Consider the following 27,897-nt stretch of genomic DNA (forward strand, 5'->3'; position numbering starts at 1 on the left):
GCATGCAAAAAGGTAAGAAGGATCAATTTCAATTTTCTCAAAGAAAATGAATGACATTTTTTAAAAAAAAGCTATTTATGCTACATCGTTATATCATGTGTTTTATGTTACAAAATGACCTCGAGCTCAAATGTATTAACCTACCTTGCCAGGTTGTGCAGGAAGAGATTGCAGTCCCAGCCAGTTTTGTGAAGCTCAGCTACCTCAGCAGCCGGGCTCCTGGGTACAAGTCTTTGTTGAGGATTGTCATGGCCCATGGCTTCATCCCAACTGGATTGGTCAAGGTCCATCTGATGATCGCTATTGAGGGCCGCCTCTTCCAGAAGTGGTTTCCTGTCAGGCCTGACCTCGCGTACACTTTCACATGGAACAAAACAGATGTTTACGGGCAGAAGGTATCTGGTCTCGCCGGAGTGGAAGGTAGGTTAACTTTAACCACATAAACCTTCCACTACGTTTTGCCATGTGTGTGTGTTATTTTTACTTTGTAAATTTTTGAAATGATATTTGATAATGATACTTAATGGAGCTCTTTAGAAATTGCTGTGCTAATCTTGCTTTCAGAAAATATGCTTGAAAAAACGCGCTCAGATATTATTAATTATAATGGTGTTTCATTTAGTATTAAATTTTTCCCTTGCATCAAGTTGTGTTCATTAATTTTGTTTTCTTTTCTTTGTAACTCTGCTTTGCATTAGTCAAAGGGATGCGCAGTTTGCATTTCACTTTATTTATATTTAATTTATCTTCATAATTTGGTCAGCACAATAAAGTCAAACATCCAAGCAACTGTTGTCCATCTTTCAGGAGCAGGCGGCCGTGGCTTTGCACAGATAACCATATAACCATATAACCATATAACAATTACAGCACGGAAACAAGCCATCTCGACCCTTCTAGTCCGTGCCGAACACATAATCTCCCCTAGTCCCATATACCTGCGCTCAGACCATAACCCTCCATTCCTTTCCCATCCATATAACTATCCAATTTATTTTTAAATGATAAAAACGAACCTGCCTCCACCACCTTCACTGGAAGCTCATTCCACACAGCTACCACTCTCTGAGTAAAGAAGTTCCCCCTCATGTTACCTCTAAACTTCAGTCCCTTCATTCACAAGTCATGTCCCCTTGTTTGAATCTTCCCTACTCTCAGTGGGAAAAGCTTTTCCACGTCAACTCTATCTATCCCTCTCATCATCAGTCGCTTATTTTCCAGCTTAGCCTTTGAAATGGCTTTTAGGAGAAACAGCCACCACTTTTAGTATTAAAACCTACACCTCCTACTTGATCTCCTGGCTGCCAAACATTTTAATTCTCCTTTCCCCGTTCCCACACTGACCTTTCTGTCCTGGGCCTCCTCCACTGTCAGAGTGAGGATAACGCAAATTGAACCATATTTCGCTTGGGCACCTTACAACCCAGCAGTATTATTTCTCTAACTTCAAGTAACCCTTGCATCCCTCCCCCACTCACGTCGTCTTGTTCAGTCTCAATGCCTATTACTCATTTTACACTAGCCCACAGCTCACAATGGCTTGTTTCCTTTATAATTGTTACTTTAGTGCATATCTTTCATTCATTTGATCTATATCTCTCTATAATCACTGTCTATATCTCTAGTTTCCCTTTCCCCTGACTCTCAGTCTGAAGAAGGGTCTCGACCCAAAACATCATCTATTCTTTTTCTCCAGCGATGCTGCCTGACCTGTCGAGTTACTCCAGCTTTCGGTGTCTTTCTACGGTTTAAACCAGCGTCTACAGTTCCTTCCTTCACTTTTAGTACTGTTTGACAACGAAACAGACAGGGACACTTCTTGCTATTGTTTGATTTTAGAGTAGCTTTACTTACACTTTGCAATCGAGCTGATCAGTAAAGTTCAAGTTATTGTGACATCAGCTTCAATGTCCAAAATACCAATACAGGCACCTTGTGTTTTGTGCAGGGGAGGGTTACGTCCTTGAAAAGCGGCACGTAATCCAAAAATGTGTAAAGCAAACATATACCCGACTACATTATCAGCAGCAAATTTGTGAACTTTGTTCCAATAATACGAGCGTATAAATCATGCTTTGGTATTAAGGGAACAACCACATTATTTCAGAAATGTATCAATCAAACAGGCGTATAATGCGATGTGCCTTTATATGGAATAATCTGAATTAGTGCGTTTCATATGAATAAGAAATTTCATTGCAACTTGATGTATATGACAGTAAATTAACCTGAATCTGAGTATGAATTTGCTGTAACCTGAAAACCACCAGCTTGTCCCATTTAGGCTCCTGATCTGTCCCACAAAGACAGGAATAATAGTTAGGGTCTTGCATTTAGCTTTAGAGTCTCCCGAGCTTAAAAAGGAGAACAATTTCAGTTTTGTTTTGGTGTATAGATACAGTGCGGAAACAGGCCCTTTGGCCCACCAAGTCCGCGGCGACCAGCGATCCCCGCACACTAACCAACTATCCTGCACACACTGGGGACAATTTACAATTTTACCCAGCTAATTGACCTACCAAGTCTTTGGAGTATGGGAGGAATCCGGAGAAAACTCATGCAGATAACGCCAGGGACCCGGGTTCCATCCTGACAAACTCCGTACAGACAGCAGCCGTAGTCAGGATGGAACCCGGTACCCTGGCGCTGTAAGGCGACAACTCTATCACTGCGCCACCGTGATGTCCAATCGCTCAATGTCTCTACTACTACCTCCTTGCAGATTTACAGACATTGGGAGAGAATTATATGGGTTCATTTTTATATAACCTATTGATTTTTACCTATCACCTCCCTAGACAAGGCCCTGTAGAGCCAATATATTATTGAAGCAGCAACCAATGAGTATTTCTTTCTCTTAAAAAGGCCATTAATTCATATCTGAGTCCTCATGTATTTAGTATTTTCTGTGTTAGAGTAACACAGAAGCATCTCCTGGAATTTGCTGAATTTATTACACAAAACCTTTCACCTCATTCAGAAATGTTGAGGATTGAAAATGTTCATTTATTCACCAGTATCTCAAAGTATTCCGTTTAGTTTAGTTTAGAGATACAGCGCGGAAACAGGCCCTTCGGCCCACCAACCAGCGATTCCCGCACATTATCCTACACACTAGAGACAAATTTCACATTGACACCAAACCAATGAACCTACATCTTTGGAGTGTGGGAGGAATCCAAAGATCTCGGAGAAAGCCCACGCAGGTCACGGGAAGAACGTACAAACTCCGTACAGACAAGCACCACCCTTAGCCAGGATCGAACCCAGGTCTCTGGCGCTGTGAATAACCTGAAGAAATGTTTGTACTTTCGCCAAAGTTTATTTGGTATAGTCTTACCAAAGAGAAAAGTATGAAGCAAAGATACTAGAGGAGCTGCTCTAGTATCTTTAGTATGGAGTGTGAGTGACAGATACTCACTTAGGTATCCAGGCCTAAACCAACAAAAAATTAATCTGCCAGATTTCAGACTCTTTAGCTTTTGTCTGTGATGAAGATTACCACGAGAATAAAATAAAACAGCAAGCTTACTAAGCTGAATTAAAGCGATTATGGACAATAAATAATGTTTAGTGGGAAAATATAATGCTGTTTGCAAGCATAATTCAGTTTGAAGGCAGGATTTCAATATGAAGAGATTAAAATGTTTGTTTTATTCTTTCTCAGTTTCAGTGGGTTATGAATATGAAGCCTGTCCTGATGTGATTCTCTGGGAGAAACGGACTGCAATTCTTCAAGGGTTTGAAAAGGATGCCTCCAATCTCGGGGGATGGTCCTTGGACAAGCATCATGCGTTGAACGTACAAAGTGGTAGGTAGCGACACTCCAAGCGCTTTAGACATTAATTAATGAAAACAATCTTCGTCAAGGGCGGCACGGTGGTGCAGCGATAGAGTTGCTGCCTTATACAGCGCCGGAGACCCGGGTTCGATCCTGACTACCGGCCACTGTCTGTACATAGAAACATAGAAAATAGATGCAGGAGTAGGCCATTCGGCCCTTCGAGCCTGCACCGCCATTCAATATGATCATGGTTGATCATCCAACTCCGTATCCTGTACCTGCCTTCTCTCCATACCCCCTGATCCCTTTAGCCACAAGGGCCACATCTAACTCTCTCTTAAATATAGCCAATGAACTGGCCTCAACTACCTTCTGTGGCAAAGAATTCCAGAGACTCACCACTCTCTGTGTGAAAAATGTTTTTCCCAACTCGTTCCTAAGAGACTGTACAGAACTTGCATGTTCTCTCTGTGACAGCGTGGGATTTCTCTTGGAGCTCCGGTTTCCTCCCACACTCCAAGGACATAGAGGTTCCAGTAAATTGTAAATTGTCCCTCGTGTGTAGGGAAGTGCTATTGCACTGGGTGATTGCTGGTCGGCATGGACTCGGTGAGCGGAAGGACCTGTTTCCATGCTGTATCTCTAAAGTCTACATGTGGTGTTTAGTTGCAATCTTTTGACAATCTCGATCCGAATACTGATAGTTGTATGCAGATAAAGCACAGCAAACTCTCATTTTGTTTTTATCTCTATGCTGGTTTGCTCTTTGATATTTAGCCGCAGCAAGGATCTGAAATGCTGATCGTTTTAAAACAAAGCTACATCCTTACAAAGTTAAACACTAAGCAAAGTGCCTAATGTGTTAATTGGAAGTGCAGTTCTTCACAAACTAATCAATAACGAACCCATTAAGTTATCAGGGCAATCAGGCAGAAGAAGCACTTCATGAAGGACACGTCAAGAACTGCGCAAGTAGCAAATGATAGTCTGAACAACTATTAGATTGGTTTTAATTGCCTGAGTTTATTTGATTGTTTAGTTTCGTTTCGTTTTTAGTTTTAGAGATACAGCGCTGAATCAGGCCCTTCCGCCCACGGAGACTGCCCCGACCGGCGATCCCAGCACACTAACACTATCCTACACACATGATGGACAATTTACAATTGTACCAAGCCGATTAACCTACAAATCTGTACGTCTTTGGAATGTGGTAGGAGACCCACGCAGGTCACGGGGAGAACGTACAAACTCCGTACAGACAGCACCCGTAGTCAGGATCTATGGCGCTGTAAGACAGCAACTCTATCACTGTGCCACCGTGCCACCGTTTACATTCTTGCTCTTGTTCTTTGAGTATTTTAATTTCATATTCTGAAATGTTGTGAATAAACTTCTGATGTTTTTAGTGGTTTGATTCACTTTTATTATTTTTGAATGTCAAGGAACCTTTGACAGACAGGCAGGGGGTGGGGCTGAGAGGGGTTGGGAACGACAACATTATCACAGCACTTTGCGGGTCCTTTTGTTTAACTTGCCATTCTTCTGTAAATTGTAAATTGTCCCTAGTGTGTAGGATAATGCTAGTGCACGGGGTGATCGCTGGTCGGCGCAGACTCGGTGGGCCGAAGGGCTTGTTTCTGTTCTGCATCTCTAACGTCTAAAGTATGAATTTGGTCTAATTATATCTGCTGTCAGGCTTTATCCTGTCCGACCTCTTCCCATACTTTGTCCCACTCCTCCTTACTGAAGGCCTGAAGTCCGCGCGCGGACACCATCAGGATTAACAAGCTCATCAGGAATGCTGGCTCTGTCCTGGCGGTGGAGTTGGATTCATGGGAGGTGGGCTTGGAGGGGAGGATGCTTCTGAAACTGTGGAGCGTCCTGGACAATACAGCTCACCCCTTCCATGACACACTGGTCAACCTGAGGAGCACCTTCAGCAACAGACTGGTTCCACCAAGATGCAGCACAGAACGCCACAGGAGATCCTTTTTCCCTGTGGCTATCAAACTGTACAACTCCTCCCCTGTCTATCATGGGGTCGACTGACTCCCCTCTCCCCCCCCCCCCCCCCCCCCCCCCCCCATCCGTCCCCAATCTATAGGCACGGTGGCGCAGCGGTAGAGTTGCTGTCTTACAGTGCAGACCCGGGTTCGATCCCGACTACGGGTGCAGCCTGAACGGAGTTTGTACGTTCTCCCCGTGACCTGCGTGGGTTTTCTCCACAATCTTCGTTTTTTTTCCCACACTCCAAAGACGTGCAGGTTTATAGGTTATTTGGCTTGGGAAATGTAAAAATTGTCCCTACTGGATGTATGATAGTGTTAATGTGCGGGGATCATTGGTCGGCGGGGACTCGGTGGGCCGAAGGGCCTGTTTCCACACTGTATCTCTAAACTAAACTAAACTAAACTAAATTAAACAAGGCACATCCCCCAATCCTTTAATTTCATGTTTCAAGTATCTTGTGGCTTATGACTGTTGGCCTCCACGGATAAATAAAGTTCTATTGTACAAAATTATTAAGGTGTTGGACAGGCTAGATGCAGGAAGATTGTTCCCGATGTTGGGGAAGTCCAGAACAATGGGTCACAGTTTAAGGATAAGGGGGAAATAGGACCTAGATGAGAAAAACATTTTTCACACAGAGAGTGGTGAATCTATGAAATTCTCTGCCACAGAAGGTAGTTGAGGCCAGTTCATTGGCTATATTTAAGAGGGAGTTAGATGTGGCCCTTGTGGCTAAAGGGATCAGGGGGTATGGAGAGAAGGCAGGTACAGGATACTGAGTTGGATGATCAGCCATGATCATATTGAATGGCGGTGCAGGCTCGAAGGGCCGAATGGCCTACTCCTGCACCTATTTTCTATGTTTCTATCGTATAGTATCGTATCGTACTACAATCAGTCTGAAGAAGGGTCTCAACATTCAATGTCGCCTATCCATGACCTCCAGATAAATCACTGACCTGCTGCATTACACCAGCACCCCCTGTTTCATCTTGTTTTGTTTTGTAACTGCAGCGTCTGCGGTCACATGCGTCTCCTGGTTGCACAGTTTATTTTTCTAAATCACTAAATGTCCCCCAGGCTGTGAAAGGCTTTGGCCGAGCTGTGGGAATGGGTTTGGGGCTTTAAGAAAGACGACAGCTTTCAGACTTCACCGATAAAACTAATTAGGCTTTATTTACATTTATTCCCTCCAGCATTTTCAGAGTGGCACAACAGGTGGAAATACTGTTCAAAAAAAAAATCCATTATAATGTCACGAATCATCAGGATCAAAACTAAATAAAGAAACACTTTCACCTGACCTTTTCGAATTAATCAACTATCAGACTTCTGAGACCATTCCAATAGTGAAGCGCAGAAAAGCTGAATTCCTTTTGATGCATAATGCCGTATTCATGGTAAAGTGGGCATTAGTCTCATAGAGTCATAGAGTGAAATAGTATGGAAACAGGCCCTTCGGCCCAACTTGCCCAAACCGGCCAACATGTCCCAGCAACACTAGTCCCACCTGCCCGCGTTTGTTCCATATTCCTCCAAACCTGTCCTATCCATGTACCTGTCTAACGGTTTCTTAACAGTTGGGATAGTCCCTGTCTCAACTACCTCTTCTGGCAGTTCATTCCATACACCCCCAACCCTTTGTGTGAAAAGGTTACCCCTCAGATTCCGTTTAGATCGTTTCACCTTCACCTTATGTTACACATAAGATTTACCTTACTTGCTTCAACACGATAGGTTCTGTAATAGAAAAGAAAGCACTTTGAGGCGCATTAGGGCACATGCTGGAGGTACTGCCTCACTGCCCCAGTGACTCTAGTTCATCATAGCCTTGATGCTGTTTGCACAGACTTTGCGCATTCACTCCGTGACTCGGTGAGTCTTCTCCAGATGCTTGCCTGAGATTTCTGCCACATCCCAAAGTGTGTGAGTTGGTAGGTTAATTGGTCACTGCATATTGCCCAAAGTAATTAGTTTAGTTTAGTTTAGAGATACAGCGTGGTGACAGGCCCATCGGCCCACCGGGTCCGCGACGACCAGCGATCCCCGTACACTAACACTGTCCTACACACACTAGGGCCAATTTACATTTACACCAAGCCGATTAACCTACAAACCTGAATGTCTTTGGAGTGAGAAAGACATGGTGGCGCAGCGGTAGAGTTGCTGCCTTACAACGAATTCAGCGCCGGAGACCCGGGTTCGATCCCGACCACGGGTGCTGTCTGTACAGAGTTTGTATGTTCCTGCGTGGGTTTTCTCCGAGATCTTCGCTTTCCTCCCACACTCCAAAGACGTACAGGTTTGTAGATTAATTGGCTTGGTAAATGTAAAAATTGTCCCTAGTGGGTGTAGGATGGTGTTAATGTGCGGGGATCGCTGGATGGCGCCAAACTGGTGGGCCGAAGGGCCTGTTTCCGCGCTGTATCTCTAAACTAAACTAAACTAAAAGTGCAGATGCAGGTCAGGCAGCATCTCAGAAGGACATGGATAGATGACATTTCAGGTCCCTCCAGAGATCCTTCTTCAAACTGATTGTATGGGGGTAGAAGAAATCTAGAAGAGAAGAGTGGCAGGATAAAGCCTGACAGGTCATAGGTGGATGGGGGGAAGGACCCCGAGTCCGCGCCGAGCAGCGATCATCCCGTACACTATCATACACAAACAAGGGACTACAAGGGACTTGGCAATTTTAACGCTTGCCAAAACAAATGAACCTATATCATTTGGATGTGGGAGGAAACTGGAGCACCCGGAGAAAACCCATGCAGTCACAGGGAGACAAATGGCTGCTGGGATATGAGAAACTCGATACAGACAGGGTCTGAGAAACTCCATACAGACAGCACCCGTAGTCAGAGTCGAACCGGGATCTCTGGCGCTGAAAGGCAGCAACTCTATCGCTGCGCCACCAGACCGCCCAAAATAGGCCTTGTCAGAATTGGTAGTTGTCTCGAAAGGTCACCCCACAAATAGTGACCAACAAAAAAGTGAGGAAGAAAAAATGTTGAACTGTCGTTATATAGTGTACATAATTCTTGTCATTGTTCAACAACGATCAAGTATTTGAACAGACCTATCTTGTCAAGTTTCACAGATTATGTTTGCAAGAAACCTTAATTTGCCTTTATTATCTTCTGACTTGAATCTGCAATTTATTATTTACAAGGTCAGACTATTAATCGCGTATAATCTATCCACAGCGATTGTCCAAACAGAATGAATGTGATCTCTCTTGGTTACGTCCTCCTTTCCATTTTTGCATTCAGGGATACTGCACAAAGGCAATGGAGAAAACCAGTTCATATCCCAGCAGCCATTTGTCATTGCCAGCATCATGGGAAATGGCCGCCAGCGAAGTGTGGCCTGTCCAAACTGCAACAGCCTGGCAAAGGACAATAAACTCTACGCACCAGTCGCACTGGCGTGTGGCTCAGATGGCAGCATCTACATCGGGGACTTCAATTTTGTCCGTCGAATCTTCCCGTCTGGAAACGCCATCAATATTTTAGAGTTGAGGTACGCCACACTTGGACTAATTTACACGTTCAAAATCTCACCTCTGACAAGCCTGGCACATTGAAGCATTTGTTTAGGAAGGTACTGCAGATGGTGGCTTAAACTGAAGATAGACACAAATCGCTGGAGTAACTCAGCGGGACAGGCAGCATCTCTTGAGAGAAGGAATGGGTGACGTTTCGGGACGAGATCCTTGATTCAGTCTAAAGAAGGGTCTTGAGCTGAAATGTCACCCATTCCCTCTCTGCAGAGATGCTGCCTGTCCCGCTGAGTTACTCCAGCTTTTTGTGTCTATCTTCATATTAAAGCCTTTACTGTTGTTAGTGGACAGGATGTGTAACCTAGGTCTATTTACTATGTATTTCCCAGTCGTAGCAAGAAGATTATTTTTAGCTCTTGAGTATTTGAGCTTCATTGTTACCTTCCAGTTGCATCTGGCGGCTTTGTGTAAAGAGTTAATGTAAGCACAGCACTGTGTATATTTCACATGGATTGCTTCCTTGCTCTCATCTAATACCCTTAGTCAGTTAAAGTACACTGGAGCAAATGACAGGATCATTCCGTATTCTCATATTCCGCTTGGGTACCTTACAAGCCAATGGTATGAACATTGAATTCTCCAATTTTAGGTAACTAACCAAATCCCCCCCCCCCCCCCCCCCATCTCTCTCTCCCTCCCCAGTACCTCTCTTCCCTTGGTCACAGGTCAATGTAAATGTCAATAGTGGCACCACATCTAACATGGTGTAAGATAAGACCTATGAAAGCGATACTCTGGAATAGACTGGGACTGATGGGCAACCCTAGCCCACTGCCCTGACACCCCTCTCCGATACCAAGTACTTAGCTATGGGTATAACATGGACTGGAGTGCTGAAAATAGAATTGGGGAAAATAAAATATTGTCAACGTTTAAAATTGTGTTCAAATATTCCAAGGAAAAGCTTCCATCCATACAAAACACCACAACAGAAATATTGATGGGTATTTTATTTTCACATGTGACATGTTATAGAGAAATTGTTTGTTTTCCATACAATACACAAGGTATGCAAATAGTCACCACGTAAAGGGGACGGACAAAGTTACAAAGTAGTCCCCAATAATCCATCTTTGTTCTCTTGGTGCCTCCCCCCCCTACACTGGACCAATTAATATATATTTTAATATTGATATAAATATATATTGGTTAATATTAATATATTGATATGATAATAATATTTATATTAATATATTAAATGATAGAATATAATTAATCTGTCATTTTTATTTCCTATTCACGCATTTTACTATCAATGCAAGAATGTTGGTTCTGTATCCATAATGGCAGAAAATATAAAGAACACAAACGATCGCAATGTTACGGAAGAATTAAGACAAAGGTGAAACAGGGAAGTTGGGCAATGAAGATATACTGGGTTCGTCAGCAGTCAAAGACAATGGAAGAAGGAGAATAGAATGACAACAGGGGAGAAATGAAAAGAGGCAATTAGGAAGGCAAAGAGGAATAATTAATTTAATTTCTTTACATGCATATAAATAAAACAAAGCAAAGGCAGATTGGGAATAAGAAATTGGATCACACGGCAATATTCTAGAGCACTAAGCAAAATTTGAAGGTACCCATAGCATATTGCAATAGTAGGCATGTTGGGGTAAAATATCACCAATTGTAAAATTATCCAGGCATTTTCTTTTCTTCTCAATGTCAGACATGGATCTAATGATGTCATTATTCATGTGACACCAATTTGCGCCGACACTGACATGAACACCATCATCAGCCCATCTCACCAGTACACAGTGTTTCGATGTTGCGCTGCTAACGGGAGCACACAGCTACATTAAGAGACATAAATAATCACCCCAAACTTCAGCGATTGTGTATGCTTAAATTAAACTGTGGAGTTTACTCCAGCATTTATCTGATTAGATTCTCAGCCCATGGGATCTCAGCTGTGATAAAGCTGGTAGAACACCATTACTCAAAGTATTGTTGTGGCCATAGTTCGGTATTCGGCTTTGGAGGGGGACCTCAGGGCAGGAGGCAAGGGTATGGCCATCATCAGAGACCCTTCTCCCAGATAATAGTAGGGACACCACATCCCACTTCATCCTCTCTGAAGAAGAATCCTTTCACAGCCTCAACTTTTCCAAACCTATCATTGTTGAGTTATATGAAATCCTACAGAAAGACCTTTGGACTTCAGAGATACAGCGTGGAAACAGGGCCTTTGGCCCACCTGGTCCATGCCAACTAGCGATCACCCCATACATTAGCACTACCCTACACACACTACAAACAATTTACAATTTACAGAAGCCAATTAACCTACAGACCTTAGAGTCATTGAGTCATGCATTGAAATAGGCCCTTTGGCCAAACTCGTCCACCGACCAAGATGCCCCATCTAAGCTCCTGCCACTTACCTGCATTTGTACCATATCCCTCTAAACATATCATATCTAATTACCTGCCCTTTAAATACTGTTATAGTACCTGCCTCAACTACCACCTCTGGCAGCTTGTTCCGTATACCTAACACCATCTCATTGATCATTCAGCCAAGATGTCCTGTCCAATTCTGAGTCCTTCTGAGAGGGGGCGGCACGGTGGCGCAGTGGTAGAGTTGCTGCCTTACAGCACCAGAGACTCGGGTTTGATCCTGACTACTGGTGACAATAGACAATAGGTGCAGGAGTTGCCCATTCGGCCCTTCGAGCCAGCACCGCCATTCACTGTGATCAAAGCTGATCATCCACAATCAGTACCCCGTTCCCGCCTTCTCCCCATATCCCCTGACTCCGCTATCTTTAAGAGGTCTATCTAACTCTCTCTTGAAAGCATCCAGAGAATTGGCCTCCACTGCCGTCTGAGGCAGAGAATTCCACAGATTCACAACTCTCTGTGTGAAAAAGTATTTCCTCATCTCTGTTCTAAATGGCTTACCCCTTATTCTTAAACTGTGGCCCCTGATTTTGGACTCCCCCAACATCGGGAACATGTTTCCATCCCTCTAGCATGCTTGTCCATATGGAGTTTGTACATTCTCCCCATGACCTGCGTGCGTTTTCTCTTAGATCTTTGGTTTCCTCCCACTCTCCGAAGACATACAGGTTTGTCTTGCAATAAATGTAAATTGTCCCCAGTGTGCGTAGGATAGTGTTAGTGTGCGGGGATCGCTGGGTCCGTGTGGACTCGGTGGGCCGAAGGGCCTGTTTCCGCACTGTACATCTAAAACTAAACTAAACTAAACTTGACTTCCTTGCTACACCATCGTTCCAGAGAACATTAACAGATCTCGCCATGACACCCAATGTGCCGCCCATGGCTTCATCAGAAAGGTGATCCTCAAGCCTTGTCGGCTGATGAGCCTGTTCCTGTGGTGTAGTGTGTAATGTTCAGCTGTGAGTAAATTATAAAATGCAGAATAGGCCTTGGAGCAGTGTTCACATTGTTGCTATTCACAATCCATGTTAACAATGTGGACACAAAATGCAAAATAGAAACAATATGCTTGAAATGAGCGGAAGATAAGGCAGCTGCAAGAGAAAGAGATAGATTTAATGTACAATGATCAGCACCTTTCCTGGGAACTGTCCTGTTGAAATATGAGATGATATTGCACTATGTATGAGCACAAAATATTATTAGACTTATTGAATATCTTGGACCTTTAATATTGCATAAGGGAATGAGTTTTGAAAGCAGACTAAAGTCTACATGTTCGAACGTGTTTAAATGAAACTTGTATCCACTACCAGCAAGGGTGAGGTGCAGGTGGATTTCTAGGTGATTGTGCGGCCACATGCAGCATGATTTAATTTAGTTTATGTTTATATTCACTCGACTGTTTAATTAAGTTTTATATGCCTCAAATTGTTGTTGTACATGACAACTATATCTTGCCTTTCTTTTCTCTTCCCCACGCTCTCCGATTCTGATTTTTCACCCCCGCTACATCAGAAATAGAGACATGAGGCACAGGTAAGTCAATTGTTTATGTTCATGTGATAGGAGCAGAATTAGGCCATTCGGCCCATCAAGTCTACTCCGCCGTTCAATCATGGCTGATCTATCTTTCCCCCCTCAATCCCATTCTCCTGCCTTCTCCTCGTAACCCCTGACACCCGTACTAATCAAGAAGGATTTGATAATGTATCTGATGTATTGATGTTAAGTTAAAAGTTAATTGCCTCTCTAGATGTGTTTAGTTTCGTTTAATTTAGAGATACAGCACAGAAACAGGCCCTTCGGCCCACCAAGCGCGCACCGACCAGCGATCCCTGCACACTAACACTATCCTACACACACTAGGGACAATTTTACATTTATACCAAGCCAATTAACATTCAACCCTGTACATCTTTGGCGTGTGGGAGGAAACCGAAGTTCTCGGACAAAACCCACACAGGTCACGGGGAGAACGTACAAACTCCGTACAGATGGCACCCGTAGTCGGGATCGAACCCGGGTCTCTGACGCTGCAAGCACTGTAAGGCAGCAACTCTACCGCTGCGCCACCATGATAAATGTTCACGTATATAATTTGAAATATAACCTGGTGACTTGTCGCTCCCCAGTGTCCTCTTTCCTTAACCAGCTCCAAGGACTGAAGACGGGTCTCGACCCAAAACGTCACCCATTCCTTCTCTCTGGAGTTGCTGCCTGTCCCATTGAGTCACACCGGCATTTTGTGTCTATCTCCAGTTTAATTGTTCCTGCTTGGGAGAAGCAACAGGTAGCAGAGGTCGGATACATAGGAGATTGTAGAGAAGATGATATGGTAGTCATAAACATGGAGTGAGTGAGTCTGAAATCTTTGGGTGGGGTAATGTCAAATATTACAACTGCCTAATTCTGTATGTTTAATTAGAACTGTCTAATTTTGAACTGTTTAATATTTAGCCTAAAGGAGGGTCACGTCCTGAAGCGTCACCTATCCATTTTGTCCAGAGATGTTACCTGACCCGTTGAGTTACTCCAGCATTTTGTGTCCATCTTGTTCTATGGCCAGCATGGACTGGGTGGGCCGAAGGGCCTGTTTCCATGCTCTAAACATCAACTGCATGTGGATGAAAAGAATCCAACTTGCTCCACAGATGTGCCGTTCCCAAGGTCAAACAGCATCAGGTCGAGCTCAACAGCTTTTGCCAATTTATGACATGAGAAAAAAATGTAGAATAATATATTGTTGGTATAAGCTACAGAATGAAATAAGTCAGGACAATCTAATCAAAACATTCCAATTATGTTTTCATTCACTGTTTGCTGTGTTAATTAGATATCATTATTCTGCCGTTCAAAATATTAATTAATGGTTTTATAGTGACCCACACCAAGAATATTTTTAGATTAGATATAGATTAGAATAGAATAGAATAGATATATTATATTAGAATATATAATTAATTTATTATAATATATTTTAGATTAGATTTGATTCAAGGCCAATGAGTATTGGGTTCTGTTGAGATTTCTGGAAGAGATTTCTATGGCCTATGAGTTCTTTGCGAGCAGCATTTTAATTAACCCAAATTCGTCGAAAAGCAATAACTTCAGGCCATATATGACATCTGGCAGATGCTGTTATTTGCTTCGACAGAATAAATTCATTAATTTTAATTCAATACAGTATCATAAACACAGAGAACTTTAATTTATTTTACCAAGGGCTGAGAAATTCTGAAGATAGACACAAAAAGCTGGAGTAACTCAGCAGGACAGACAGCGTCTCTGGAGAGAAGGAATGGGTGACGTTTCGGGTCGAGACCATTCTCTATTGACCAGTGTTGGGTATTTTTTTTTGGTGTCTTGCACGATAAAACTCAACTGCTCAACATGGGTGGGTATCTAATGTCACAGAGACACAGAGTCACGCAGCATAGAAACAGGCCCTTCGGCCCAACTGGACCATGTTGACCTCGAGCTGGTTGAGGGTGACGGAGGAGGCCCTGCAGCAGCTTGGGGCGTACCTGGACCGGGCCTGTCCAGTGCATCCAGCACCTGGTCCAGACTTTGGACTTTTCCTTCATGTAAAGTCGCAGCATGGTGGTGCAGCGGTAGAGTTGCTGCCATACAGTACCTGCAGCACCAAAGACCCTGGTTCAATCCCGACTACGGGTGTTATCTGTACGGAGTTTGTACGTTCTCCCCGTGACCTGCGTCGGTCTTCTCCGAGATCTTCGGTTTCCTCCCACACTCCAAAGACGTAGGTTAATTGGCTTGGTGTAGGTGTAAATTGTCCCTAGTGTGTGTAGGATAGTGTTAACATGTGGGGATCACTGGTCGGTGTGGACTCGGTGGGCCGAAGGGCCTGTTTCTGCGCTGTATCTCTAAACTAAACTAAACCAAATGGTGCCAAAATATGGCGACTTGTGCAGCCCCAACGTATAACATTGAGTTCTCCAATTTCAGGGAACCTAAATAGTGTATCTGGATGAATAGGTATCTGCCAAAACTCAATGTTGTGAGTGGTAGACTAACTGCCTCACAGCGCCAGAGACCCAGGTTCGGTTCTGACCTCAGTTGCTGTCTGCGTGGAGTTTAGGCTGCTCTGACTCGCTCCCCACATCCCAAAGACGTGCGTGTTTGTAGGTTAATTCGCCGCTGTAAATTGACCCACGTGTATAGGAAGTAGATGAGGAAGTGGGATAACGATAGTGAAGGGCGATCGATCGATGGTCGGCAGGGACGCAGTGGGCCAAAGGGCCTGTTTCTAGTCCGCTGTGAATTGCTCCTGGTGTGAAGGGAGTCGACAAACAAAAGTGGGACAGCATAGAACTAGTATGGCTGGGTGATTGAAGGTTGCCGTGGACCAGGTGGGCCGAAGGGCAAAATCTTTAAATTTAAACGAAACAAAGTCAAATTAAGAATGATTTACACTGAATTTTACATTGGCGTGTGAAAAAGAACAGGATAAACAATGTGAAAAACATTGATGTGTAGGAAGGAACTGTAGAAGCTGGTTTAAACTGAAAATGGACACAAAATGCTGCAGGAGTGAGGCCCAGTGCAAATTGGAGGAACAACGCCTCATATTTTGCTTGGGCAGCTTATTGGGCAGCCCCAATGGTATGAATATTGACTTCTGTAACTTTAAGTAACCCTTGCTCTCTATCCCTCCCCCCTCCACAGTTCTCCGACCAGTTTGACTGTCTCCCATTGCATTTTATCTTTGTTTATTTTGTTGTTAGCTTCTCCTTCAGGCTAGCAGCTTGGCGTCAGACGAGAGCTGGCGATAGTTCTTACATGTGCATCTGGTGCATCAAGTGTTTTGTCCGAAGGCACTCAAGGTAGACACCGCAGCAGTGTTTAACAGACCAACTTCAGTCAAGCCATCAGTCATCAGTTTAGAGAGAGAAGGACATACAAAATTGCTGCCAGTTCACTCAGCGACACATCCCATCTGGTATCAGCTGTCCCGTTCTTTGGCAGCATTAACTCCAGGGTTCCAGCCAGAGCTGGTGTTTCATCAGTGGAGTCAGCATGATCGCTTCTGAGAGATTTTCCTGCCTGCTTCTGAGCACGCAGCGGTGACGTGGCAGATGCTCAAACGCTCCCAAGGGCGTCGTGTACCAGACAAAAAACTGCAAATTTAAAAAATGGGAAGACTGCAGCCTCAAAGCTCCACGCATTGCGCGGCACGGTGGCGCAGCAGTAGAGCTCACTGCCAGAGACCCGGGTTCAATCCTGACAACGGGAGCTGTTCTGCACGTTCTCCCTGTGACGGCGTGGGTTTTCTCCGGGTGCTCCAGTTTCTACCGACCCTCCAAAGACGTACATGTTTGTCGGCTAATTGGCTTGGTAAAATTCTACATTGTCCCTAGTGTGTGTAGGATAGTGCTAGTGCATGGGGATTGCTGGTCGCCATGGACACGGTGGGCCGAAGGGCCTGTTTCTACATGGTATCTTTAAATTAAATTAAACTAAATATTGGGTGGCACAATGGCGAAGCAGTATAATTGCTGTCAGAGATCCAGGTTTGATCCTGACTACAGGACCTGTCCGGGGTTTTACATTCTCCCCGTGACTGCGTGGGTTTTCTCCGGGTGCTCCGGTTTCCACACACGTTCCAAAGTCGTGCAGGTTTGTAGGTTAATTGGCTTCTGTAAATTGTCCCTAGGGTCTAGGATAGAACTATTGTACGGGTGATTGTGGTCGGCGCATACACGATGGGCCGAAGGACCTGTTTACATGCTGTTTCTCTAAACTAAACTAAACTAATATGTGATAAAGCTACTGTAATTTAAAGTTAAAATGACCTCATACAAACACAAACTATTTCCAAACATCTGTCTATCAGAAACCCCCCTCACCAGTATCCACCCATCACTCGTAGACACCAAATGCTGGAGTAACTCAGCGGGACAGGCAACATCTCTGGAGAGAAGGAATGGGTGACATTTTGGGTCGAGATCCCACCTATCACTCGCCAGGCTCTGTCTTGCCCCTACTTCTCTCCCGACTTTCTCCAACCTCCCCCGCCACCATCATAATCAGTACGAAGTAGGAACCTCACACAAAACGTCACTTATCCATGGTCTCCAGAGTTTTTTAAATATAAACCACCATCTGCAGTTCAAAGGGTCTCGACCCGAAATGTCACCTTTTCCTTCTCTCCAGAGATGCTGCCAATCCCACTGAGTTACTCCAGCTTTTAGTGTCTATCTTCTGTTTAAACCAGCATCTACAGTTCCTTCTTATACATTTCATCTGCAGTTCCTTGTTTCACCACAGATCTGTTTCTGAGCTTCCCATAATCCACAAACTAATCAAGCAAAGCTGTGCCTTTTATTAAAAGATCTAGTTTGATCCAAGTTCTTCAGCTCATTTTTTCAAGTCAAAATCTATGTTATTTGTGTAGGAAGGAACTGCAGATGTTGTTTTACACCGAAGATAGACACAAAATTCTGGAGTAACTCAGTGGAACGGGCAGCATCTCTGGAGAGAAGGCATGAGTGACGTTTCGGGTCCAATCTGAAGAAGGGTCTCGACCTGCAACACTGCTGCCAGTCCCGCTGAGTTACTCCAGCGTTTTGTGTCTGCCTTACTGGGCTAATTTTAGAGAGGAGAGTGCCATTTAAGCCTTGAAGATTTCCCAGAATGGTTGAAAAGTCATTGCTGCAGCCTGTTCAGAGGAGTGGAAAAGAGTTAGTACTTCAGGGCCACTTGAATGAGTTATTGATTTAGTAGCCATGGAAACCATTTACTTTTAGGGGACTTGGCCTCAATATTCCCAGGAAACATAACAGCATTTGAGAAGTTACCTTGACGTGAAGAGCCATGAATATCACCAAGATGATAAAAACAAATCAGTGGGCGGCATGGTGGCGCAGCGGTAGAGTTGCTGCCTTACAGCGCCAGAGAGCCGGGTTCCATCCTGACCTCGGGTACTGGCTGTGTGGAGTTTGTACGTTCTCCCCATGACCTGCGTGGGTTTTCTCTGGATGCTCCCATTTCCTGCCACACTCGAAAGGCATACAGGTTTGTCGGTAAAATTGTAAATTGTTCCTAGTGCAAAACGCCACAGGAGATCCTTTTTCCTTTTTACCTGCGGCTATCAAACTGTACAACACCTCCCCCTTCTGTCGTGGGGTAGACTGACCCCCCCCCCCCCCCCCCCCCAATCTTTGCACCCCCCCCCCATCCTTTCCACTCGTCATTTTAATTTCATGTTTCTGTATCATGTCTTTAATGACTGTTGGCAGATCAATTTCCCTCCTGAGATAAACAAAGCTCTGTCGTATGAGTGGGACAGAGTTAGTGTGCGGGGATGGTACACAAAATTGCTGGGGAAACTCAGCGGGTGCAGCAGCATCTATGGAGCGAAGGAAATAGGCGACGTTTCGGGCCGAAATCCTTCTTCAGACTGATGGGGGGTGGGGAAAGAAAGAAGGAAATCGCTGGTCGTTGCGGACTCGGTGGGCCGAATGGGCCTGTTCCTGCGCTGTATCTCTTAACCAAAAACTAAGAAACATTAATGCACACATGCGAAACAGCAGGTGCTGGCATCTGGAGCAAGACACAAAGTACTGGAGTAACTCAGTAGGTCAAGCAGCATCTACGGAGGGAATGGGCAGGTGATATTTCGGGTCGGGACCCTTCTTCAGATGCACTTTGCCAGTTACAAGATCTGACTGTCAATGCAGCGAGGTTTTAAACATTACACAACTCTTCCTTCAGACGAGAAGGCTGCACAGGAAATCAATGCCAACTCTGCAAAAGTTCTGAAGTGCTTTTCCTTTTCTTTCAGCCACAGCCCTGCTCACAAGTACTACCTGGCGGTCGATCCAGTTTCGGGATTGCTCTATCTGTCGGACACCAGCACCAGGAGAGTGTACAGAGTCAAGTCCCTCACGCAAACCAAAGACCTCTTAAGGAATTCTCAGGTGGTGGCTGGAACCGGCGATCAATGTCTCCCATTTGATCAGAACCATTGTGGAGATGGGGGCAGAGCCTTTGAAGCCTCACTCACCAGTCCCAGAGGTAATATGCATGCTCGGTTAAAGCCAAAGATTTATTCCAGAAGCTACAAAAAGTGTTTTTCCAGTGGGAGAGTCTAGCACCAGAGGCCATAGCCTCGGACTAAAACAATGTTCATTTAGGAAGGAGATGAGGAGGAATTTCTTTAGTCAGAGAGTGGTGAATCTGTGGATTTCATTGCCGCAGAGGCTTCGGAGGCCAAGTCAATGGGTATTTCAAGGCAGAAACATAGAAACATAGAAAATAGGTGCAGGAGTAGGCCATTCGGCCCTTCGAGCCTGCACCGCCATTCAATATGATCATGGCTGATCATCCAACTCAGTAGCCTGTCTTCTCTCCATACCCCCTGATCCCTTTAGCCACAAGGGCCACATCTAACTCCCTCTTAAATATAGCCAATGAACTGGCCTCAACTACCTTCTGTGGCAGAGAATTCCACAGATTCACCACTCTGTGTGAAAAATGTTTTTCTCATCTCGGTCTTAAAAGACTTTCCCCCTTATCCTTAAACTGTGACCCCCTTGTTCTGGAGTTTCCCAACATCGGGAACAATCTTCCTGCATCTAGCCTGTCCAACTTGATTAGTACGGGGGCCTGGGGTTATGCGGAGAAGGCAGGAGAATGGGGGATGAGATAGAAAGATAGATCAACTTGATGGACCGAATGGCCTCATTCTGCTCCTATCACATGAAAACCTCATAAGTTCATAAGACATAGGAGCAGAATTTGGCCCATCGAATCTGCTCTGCCATTCGATCTTGGCTGATCTATTTTCCTTCTCAAACTCATTCTCCTGCTTTCTCCCCATCACCTTTGACCGATCAGGAACCTCTGCTTTATAGAATGTGCAATGACGTGGCCTCCACCGCCATTTGAGCCATGCATTCCACAAATTCACCACCCTCATAACAAGGTTTTGTTCCCCTTGGGATCGATTGGAAATGTTGGCCACAGCCCGGTTTTTATTGTGTTCTTGTGTGTGTTCTTTATCATTGTACCGCTGCTGACATATTCATTTCACTTGCACTTTATGTGCAATGTGACAAATAAACCGTATTGTATTGTATTGTATTGTTTCTGGAGCATCAGACGGACCACATGGTGACACGTTAAACATTGAAGTGCAAATTGCAAGTAAATTATTTGGCAATCCTGCTCACATTTGGGCGGTATTGGTATAAGTGTACAGCGTTGCATATCCACTTAATTCCCTTCGTATCCAATTCCCTATATACCACGTGTAAGCAGATGAGATTAGTTTAGCTTGGCACCATCTTCAGCATGGACATTGTGGGCCGAAGCGCCTGTTCCAGTGATGTGCAGGTCTACGTTCTACAAACTATGTTGTCATATTTTGTATAAAATGTCCTTCAATTATTTTCCTGAGTTTATAATCTGATAATAGAGTGAGAATCTAATACAAACCATGCTTTGTGCTCATAAGTTTAGCGATAATAGTGCAGAAATTCAATCACATAATCCTGTTTATTCTAAGAGTTAGTGGTTGAAAACCATGTTTTTCCTTCCTGAAGTTGCACCATTCACTTTCTGGTGCTCCTGAAGCTACAGGTGATTGTATCCCTTCTGCAATACTATTTCTGGAGCTGTATATGAGACATAGCCCTTAACACCAACATGAGACACATTCCACTGATATACATGTGTTTAAGAAGGAACTGCAGATGCTGGAAAATCGAAGGTACACTAAAATGCTGGAGAAACTCAGCGGGTGCAGCAGCATCTATGGAGCGAAGGAAATAGGCAACGTTTCGGGCCGAAATCCAGGGTTTCGGCTCGAAACGTTGCCTATTTCCTTTGCTCCATAGATGCTGCTGCACCCGCTGAGTTTCTCCAGCATTTTTGTGTAGCACTGATATACATTGTCCACCGTTTCAACAAGGATATTATGTTCTGTTCAACACAGACATTGTGGGCCAAAGGGCCTGCTCCTGTGCTGTTCTCTGTTCTCTGTTCCCTGTTAGTTATCTCAAATGAGCTGTTGCCTTTACTGTTGTAGTCCATGCAGAAATATTATAACTAAGCATATTATATATTAATTCATCCATATCACCAGTAGCAATCACTGGATAGAAACATAGAAACATAGAAATTAGGTGCAGGAGTAGGCCATTCGGCCCTTCGAGCCTGCACCGCCATTCAATATGATCATGGCTGATCATCCAACTCAGTATCCCGTACCTGCCTTCACTCCATACCCTCTGATCCCCTTAGCCACATCTAACTCCCTCTTAAATATAGCCAATGAACTGGCCTCAACTACCCTACCATATAAGATATGCAGCTTTGATCCAGATAATATTAAAACATTCACAGTGCCATATTGTTACTCACAGTGGCACAGCGGTGAAGTTGCTGCCTTACAGCATCAGAGTCCCGGGTTCGATCCTGGCTACGGGTGCTGTCCGTACGGAGTTTGTACGTTCTCCCCGTGACCTGCGTGAGTTTTCTCCGGGTGCTCCAGTTTCTTCCCACAATCCAAAGACGTGCAGGTTTGTAGGTTAATTGGCTTCTGTAAATATTATCCCTGGTGTGTAGGGTAGAACCAGTGTACACGGTGATTGTAGGTCAGCACTGACTCGGTGGGCCGAAGGGCCTGTTTTCACTCTGTACCTCACTGAACTCTGAATGAAATTGAACTAAACTGTGTGGCCAGCCTTTACTTTAATCAATACCCGTAAGATAATATGTCCCGAAGAAAACATCAAATAATTGAATGTACTGCAGCAAGATAAATGTGGCCCACCAGAAATAATGATGGCCTACCAATTGGTGGCCATTTTACAGATTTGTAAGGGATCAATGTATTGATGCAGATGTAGTTTAACTCAACCTTCAAGCGCATCGCTGTCAACTCTCTAACCAGAGATGCTGTCTGACCCGCTGAGTTACTCCAGCTTTTTGTGTCTATCTCTAACCTGACAACTCTCTTTCTCTGAATCCCAACCGCACCTAAATGCATTAAGGTTGATTGGACACGGACTCGATTATTCTGCATGCCTTCACACATGAGGTTCATGGCTTCAAATGGTTAAATTGTAACCCTTTAGTTCCCAGAGCCCCTGAAAGTCCACGGACTTCCTCTGTGTGGTTTCAGGGCCTTTGAACCTGTTGAAACACTGGACAGAGCAATTCCATTAGCTGCAATTAAGTCTCCACGGTTGATGGAGGTGCATGGAACTGCAGATGATGGCATATACCAAAAAAAAAGATACAAGGTGCTGGAGTAACTCAGAGGGTCAAACAGCATCTCTGGAGAATATAGTTTTGGTTCTGGAGCCTACTTCAGATCCATAGCATGTTGTGTCTTATTTGTATCGACAGTTAACATTGGATAATATAATCTGAGCCTATTACTTCTGAAAAGAAGAAAGAAGCAAAACAAAATTCCATCTGATATGATTTGATTCATTTTGCTCAAGCTGTTCTTGAAAAGCCAGCGCAATTGTCTGATCATCTTCAAAATTTACATTAGAGTTCTGAGGTAGAGCAGTGCTGAACTACTATCTTCCTCTTTGGTGACCCGCGGACTTAGCTTGATCGGACTTTGCTGGCTTTACCTTGCACTAGACGTTATTCCCTTATCATGTGTCTATACACTGTAAATAGAAACATAGAAACAAAGAAAATAGGTGCAGGAGTAGGCCATTCGGCCCTTCGAGCCTGCACCGCCATTCAATATGATCATGGCTGATCATCCAACTCAGTATCCTGTACCTGCCTTCTCTCCATACCCCCTCATCCCTTTAGCCACAAGGGCCACATCTAACTCCCTCTTAAATATAGCCAATGAACTGGCCTCAACTACCTTCTGTGGCAGAGAGTTCCAGAGATTCACCACTCTCTGTGTGAAAAATGTTTTTCTCATCTCGGTCCTTTAGGAATTCCCCTTTATCCTTAAACTGTGAGCCCATGTCCTGGACTTCCCCAACATCGGGAACAATCTTCCTAAATCTAGCCTGTCCAACCCCTTAAGAATTTTGTAAGTTTCTATAAGAACCCCCCTCAATCTCCTAAATTCTAGTGAGTACAAGCCAGTCTTTCTTCATATGAAAGTCCTGACATCCCAGGAATCAGTCTGGTGAACCTTCTCTGTATGGCAAGAATGTCCTTCCTCAGATTTGGAGACCAAAACTGTACGCAATACTCCAGGTGTGGTCTCTCCAAGACCCTGTACAACTGCAGTAGAACCTCCCTGCTCCTATACTCAAATCATTTTGCTATGAATGCTACCATACCATTCGCTATTCGCTAACATACCATTCACTGGATCGATTGTAATCATGTATGGTCTTTCCGCTGACTGGATAGCAGGCGACAAAAGCTTTTCACTGTACCTCGGTACACATGACAATAAACTATGTTGAAACTATTGTGAGCACATTTGTTTCATGCTCAAAGATAAATGGTCAAGGGATGGAATATTACGTTTTAACAAGGAGGCTTATGGCAAGCTTCATTATTTAACGTAAAAAGGACTACTGAATTAATAATGCATATAATGTGAATTTTTAATAGTCGAGGCTGAGAGGTAATTTGATCGTGAAATCACTAATTAAAAAGGAAGAAAATTGTTATTTCTGCTTGGTGAAACCACTAATTAAAAAATTAAAAAATTGGTACTATTATTTCTGCTGGTAAGTGTGCCTGAGTATCTTTCAAGATTATTAAAGGCACAACAAGCTCACGGCAGTGGCGGCATGGTGGCGCAGCGGTAGAGTTGCTGCCTTACAGCGCCGGAGACTCAAGTTTGATCCTGACTACAGGTGCTGTCTGTACGGAGTTTGCATGTTCACCCCATAGACCTGCGTGGGTTTTCTCCGGGAGCTCCGGTTTCCTCCCACACTCCAAAGACCTACAGGTTTGTTAGTTAATTGGCTTGGTAAAATTGTAAAATTGGCCATAGTGTGTGTGGGATAGTGTTAGTGCATAGGGATCGTTGGTCGGCGCGGACTTGGGGTCCAAATGGCCTGTTTCTGCACTTTATCTCTGAACTAAACTAAACTAGTGAGGTTGTTGGCTCTTATATTCGAGTCTATATCAAGTTCCCAGTCTTTTCTCTATAAAGCCCAGCCATGAACTCCACACTAATGATCAATGTTTGAGAAATGATTGCTTTTATTTCGCTGGTACCTCAAAACCCCATAATATATGGCAGGACATTATCCAAAATATTGGATTTTGCTTTCCCATCAAGTTTGATTAACCTTGCGTGACTCACGGCTATTGTAAGTATTGCCCACGAGATACAACTGGGAAGACCCATTTTGCTGCAGAGATTTGCAGAAAGCGATCATTTCTATCAAGAGAAAAATCAACTGCCTTCATAATGCAACGCTGATTTTTCAATATTGCCTCGTGACCTACAGTATAATGGTGCGTTTGCTTTCAATTTGCTCTCTGACTATTAACAATCAGACCTGCAAGCATTTCCACTCAAAAAAAATCAGAAGTTGAGAACAAAACATTGCAGTGAAAGGCTTCAGTGAAGCTTACTGTGAAGATCAGGCCATAATCATTCATTTTGTACTGGTGGCCTGTTAGAGAGTCTTTATTGCATGCTATTGCTATCTTAATGGTCAGGATGATAGTACAAGTCAATAATCATTTTGTTTTTAAGAACTTTGTGGAAGCAGCGTTTTATTTGGATTGATGGAACTCTTTAAAATATATATCTTCCACAAGAGTGAGACTGCACGATTATAGGCAATGACTAAGGAATGGAACTGAAAGCAATGGAACCTTACAGGCAGAAATAAAACTGCTATAACCGAGACTGTCTCCTGCCCAGAGCAGGTGAATCGAAGACTGGAGGGGAAAAGATTTAATAGGAATCTGAGGGGTAACTTTTTCACACAATCATAGAAAAATAGAAACATAGAAAATAGGAGCAGGAGTAGGCCATTCGGTCCTTCGAGCCAGCAGCACCATTCAATATGATCATGGCAGATCATCCAAAACCAGTACCCCGTTCCTGCTTTCTCTCCATATCCCTTGATTCCGTTATCCCTTAGAGCTCTATCTAACCCTCTCTTGAAAACATCCAGTGAAGTGGCCTCCACTGCCCTCTGTGGCAGAGAATTCCACAGATTCACAAATCTCTGGGTGAAAAATTATTTAAAAAAAGGTGGTGGGTGTATGGAACAAGCTGCCAGAGGAGGTAGTTGGGTCAGGGACTATCCCAACATTTAAGGAACGCTTAGACAGGTACATGGATAGGACAGGTTTGGAGGGATATGGACCAAATGCGGGCTGGTGGGACTAGTGTCGCTGGGACACGTTGGCCGGTGTTGGCAAGTTGGGCCGAAGGGCCTGTTTCCACACTGTATCACTCTATGACTCTTATGAGTCTATATGTAGAGAAATATCCAGCAAATACTTGAATACGTTCAGCTAGGAGCTGTGACAAGATAAACTGAACTTTCATGTCAGCTCATTTCATCCTGATTGGATGCTCGGTAACCTACCAAGACTTTCCTGTATTTTATTTTTATATATTTCAAGTTTACGAATCCTGCTGCATCTTAGTTAGAAAACCTTTTTAACAGCCTGGGTTGAAATAACTTTATTTACAATGATAAGAAATGGAATACATCCATTGATTAAAGTTGTATGCTAAGATTCATATAAATATGCAATATATTCTTCATGAGTAATCATTGAAATGTCGGCAAAACATGATGGCGCCTGCATGGTTAGTTTAGTTTCGAGATACAGTGTGGAAACAGGCCCTTTAGCCCACCGAGCCCACACCGACCAGCGATCCCCGCACATTAAAACTACCCTACACATACAATTTACATTTATACCAATCCAAATAACCTACAAACCAGTATGTCTTTGGAGTGTTGGAGGAAACTCACACGGACTCTGGGAGAACGTACAAACTCTGTACAGACAGCAGCTGTAGTCAGGATCGAACCTGGGTCTCTGGCGCTGTGAGGCAGCAACTCTACAGCTGTGCCATCGTGCATTTCACTGTTGTTCCTTCATACATAATTGGAGCACTGAATGGAAAATACTAAATGAGAGGCAAAGCAACTATCAACATGTGGAAAAATGCTGATTCAGTGAAGGAAAAATGTGGAGCCTTTGTGTAGGAAGGAACTGCAGATGCTGATTTAAACTGAAGATAGACACAAAATGCTGGAGTAGCTGAGCGGGACCGGCAGCATCTCTGGAGAGAAGGAAAGGGTGACATTTTGGGTCAAGACCCTTCTTCAGACCCGAAATGTCACCAATTCCTTCTCTCCAGAGATGCTGCCTGAGTTACTCCACCACTTTGTGTCTATAATAAGGACCCTTTCATTCCTTTGGATCATCAAAACATGTTACCAATCAGGTGCAGTGAAATCTAATGTACTCAACATTTCCGATGTTGCTGATGTTGGGGGAGTCCAGAACCAGGGACCACAGTTTAAGAATAAGCAGTAAGCCATTTAGAACGGAGACGAGGAAACACTTTTTCTCACAGAGAGTGGTGAGTCTGTGGAATTCTCTGCCTCAGAGGGCAGTGGAGGCAGGTTCTCTGGATACTTTCAAGAGAGAGCTAGATAGGGCTCTTAAAAATAGCGGAGTCAGGGGATATGGGGAGAAGGCAGGAACGGGGTACTGATTGGGGATGATCAGCCATGATCACATTGAATGGCGGTGCTGGCTCAAAGGGCCAAATGGTCTACTCCTGCACCTATTGTCTATTGTCTATTTTCGCAAACTGCAGGGTCTCACAAATGTGAGAGAAAAAGTATCCAGTGTTCCAATGTTTGCCTCCGGTGTTGCCAATGTGGCCTCCTGTACATCAGCGACACGAAGAATGGACTCAGCGACAGTTTTGCCGAATGCTTGCGCGTGGCCCACCAAGGCCTGCAGGATCTACTGGTTGCCAACCATGTTGACTCCTCTTCCCATTCCCACACTAACCTTTCTGTCCTGAGCTTCCTCCTTTGCCAGAGTGAGACCACAGGTAAACTGGATGAACAATAGCTCATGTTCCACTTGGGTAGCTTACAACCCAACGGTATGACCATTGATAGACAGAAAAAAACTGGAATAACTCAGCGGGTCAGACAACATCTGGAGC

General features: G+C 44.1%; 1 protein-coding gene across 2 annotated transcripts in view; it reads left to right on the forward strand.

Moving 5' to 3' along the window:
- tenm1 (teneurin transmembrane protein 1) overlaps positions 1 to 27,897 on the forward strand; it is an 824,829-nt gene that overhangs the window by 703,734 nt on the left and 93,198 nt on the right. For both annotated transcript variants that reach the window (XM_033030732.1, XM_033030733.1), the window contains 5 exons: positions 153 to 420; positions 3,668 to 3,811; positions 9,064 to 9,313; positions 13,281 to 13,301; positions 19,570 to 19,802. In XM_033030732.1, the coding sequence (XP_032886623.1) occupies positions 153 to 420; positions 3,668 to 3,811; positions 9,064 to 9,313; positions 13,281 to 13,301; positions 19,570 to 19,802 (916 nt within the window). The remainder of the gene's footprint in view (positions 1 to 152; positions 421 to 3,667; positions 3,812 to 9,063; positions 9,314 to 13,280; positions 13,302 to 19,569; positions 19,803 to 27,897) is intronic.

The sequence above is a fragment of the Amblyraja radiata genome, chromosome 12 (assembly GCF_010909765.2).
Source record: "Amblyraja radiata isolate CabotCenter1 chromosome 12, sAmbRad1.1.pri, whole genome shotgun sequence".
NCBI lineage: Eukaryota > Metazoa > Chordata > Chondrichthyes > Rajiformes > Rajidae > Amblyraja > Amblyraja radiata.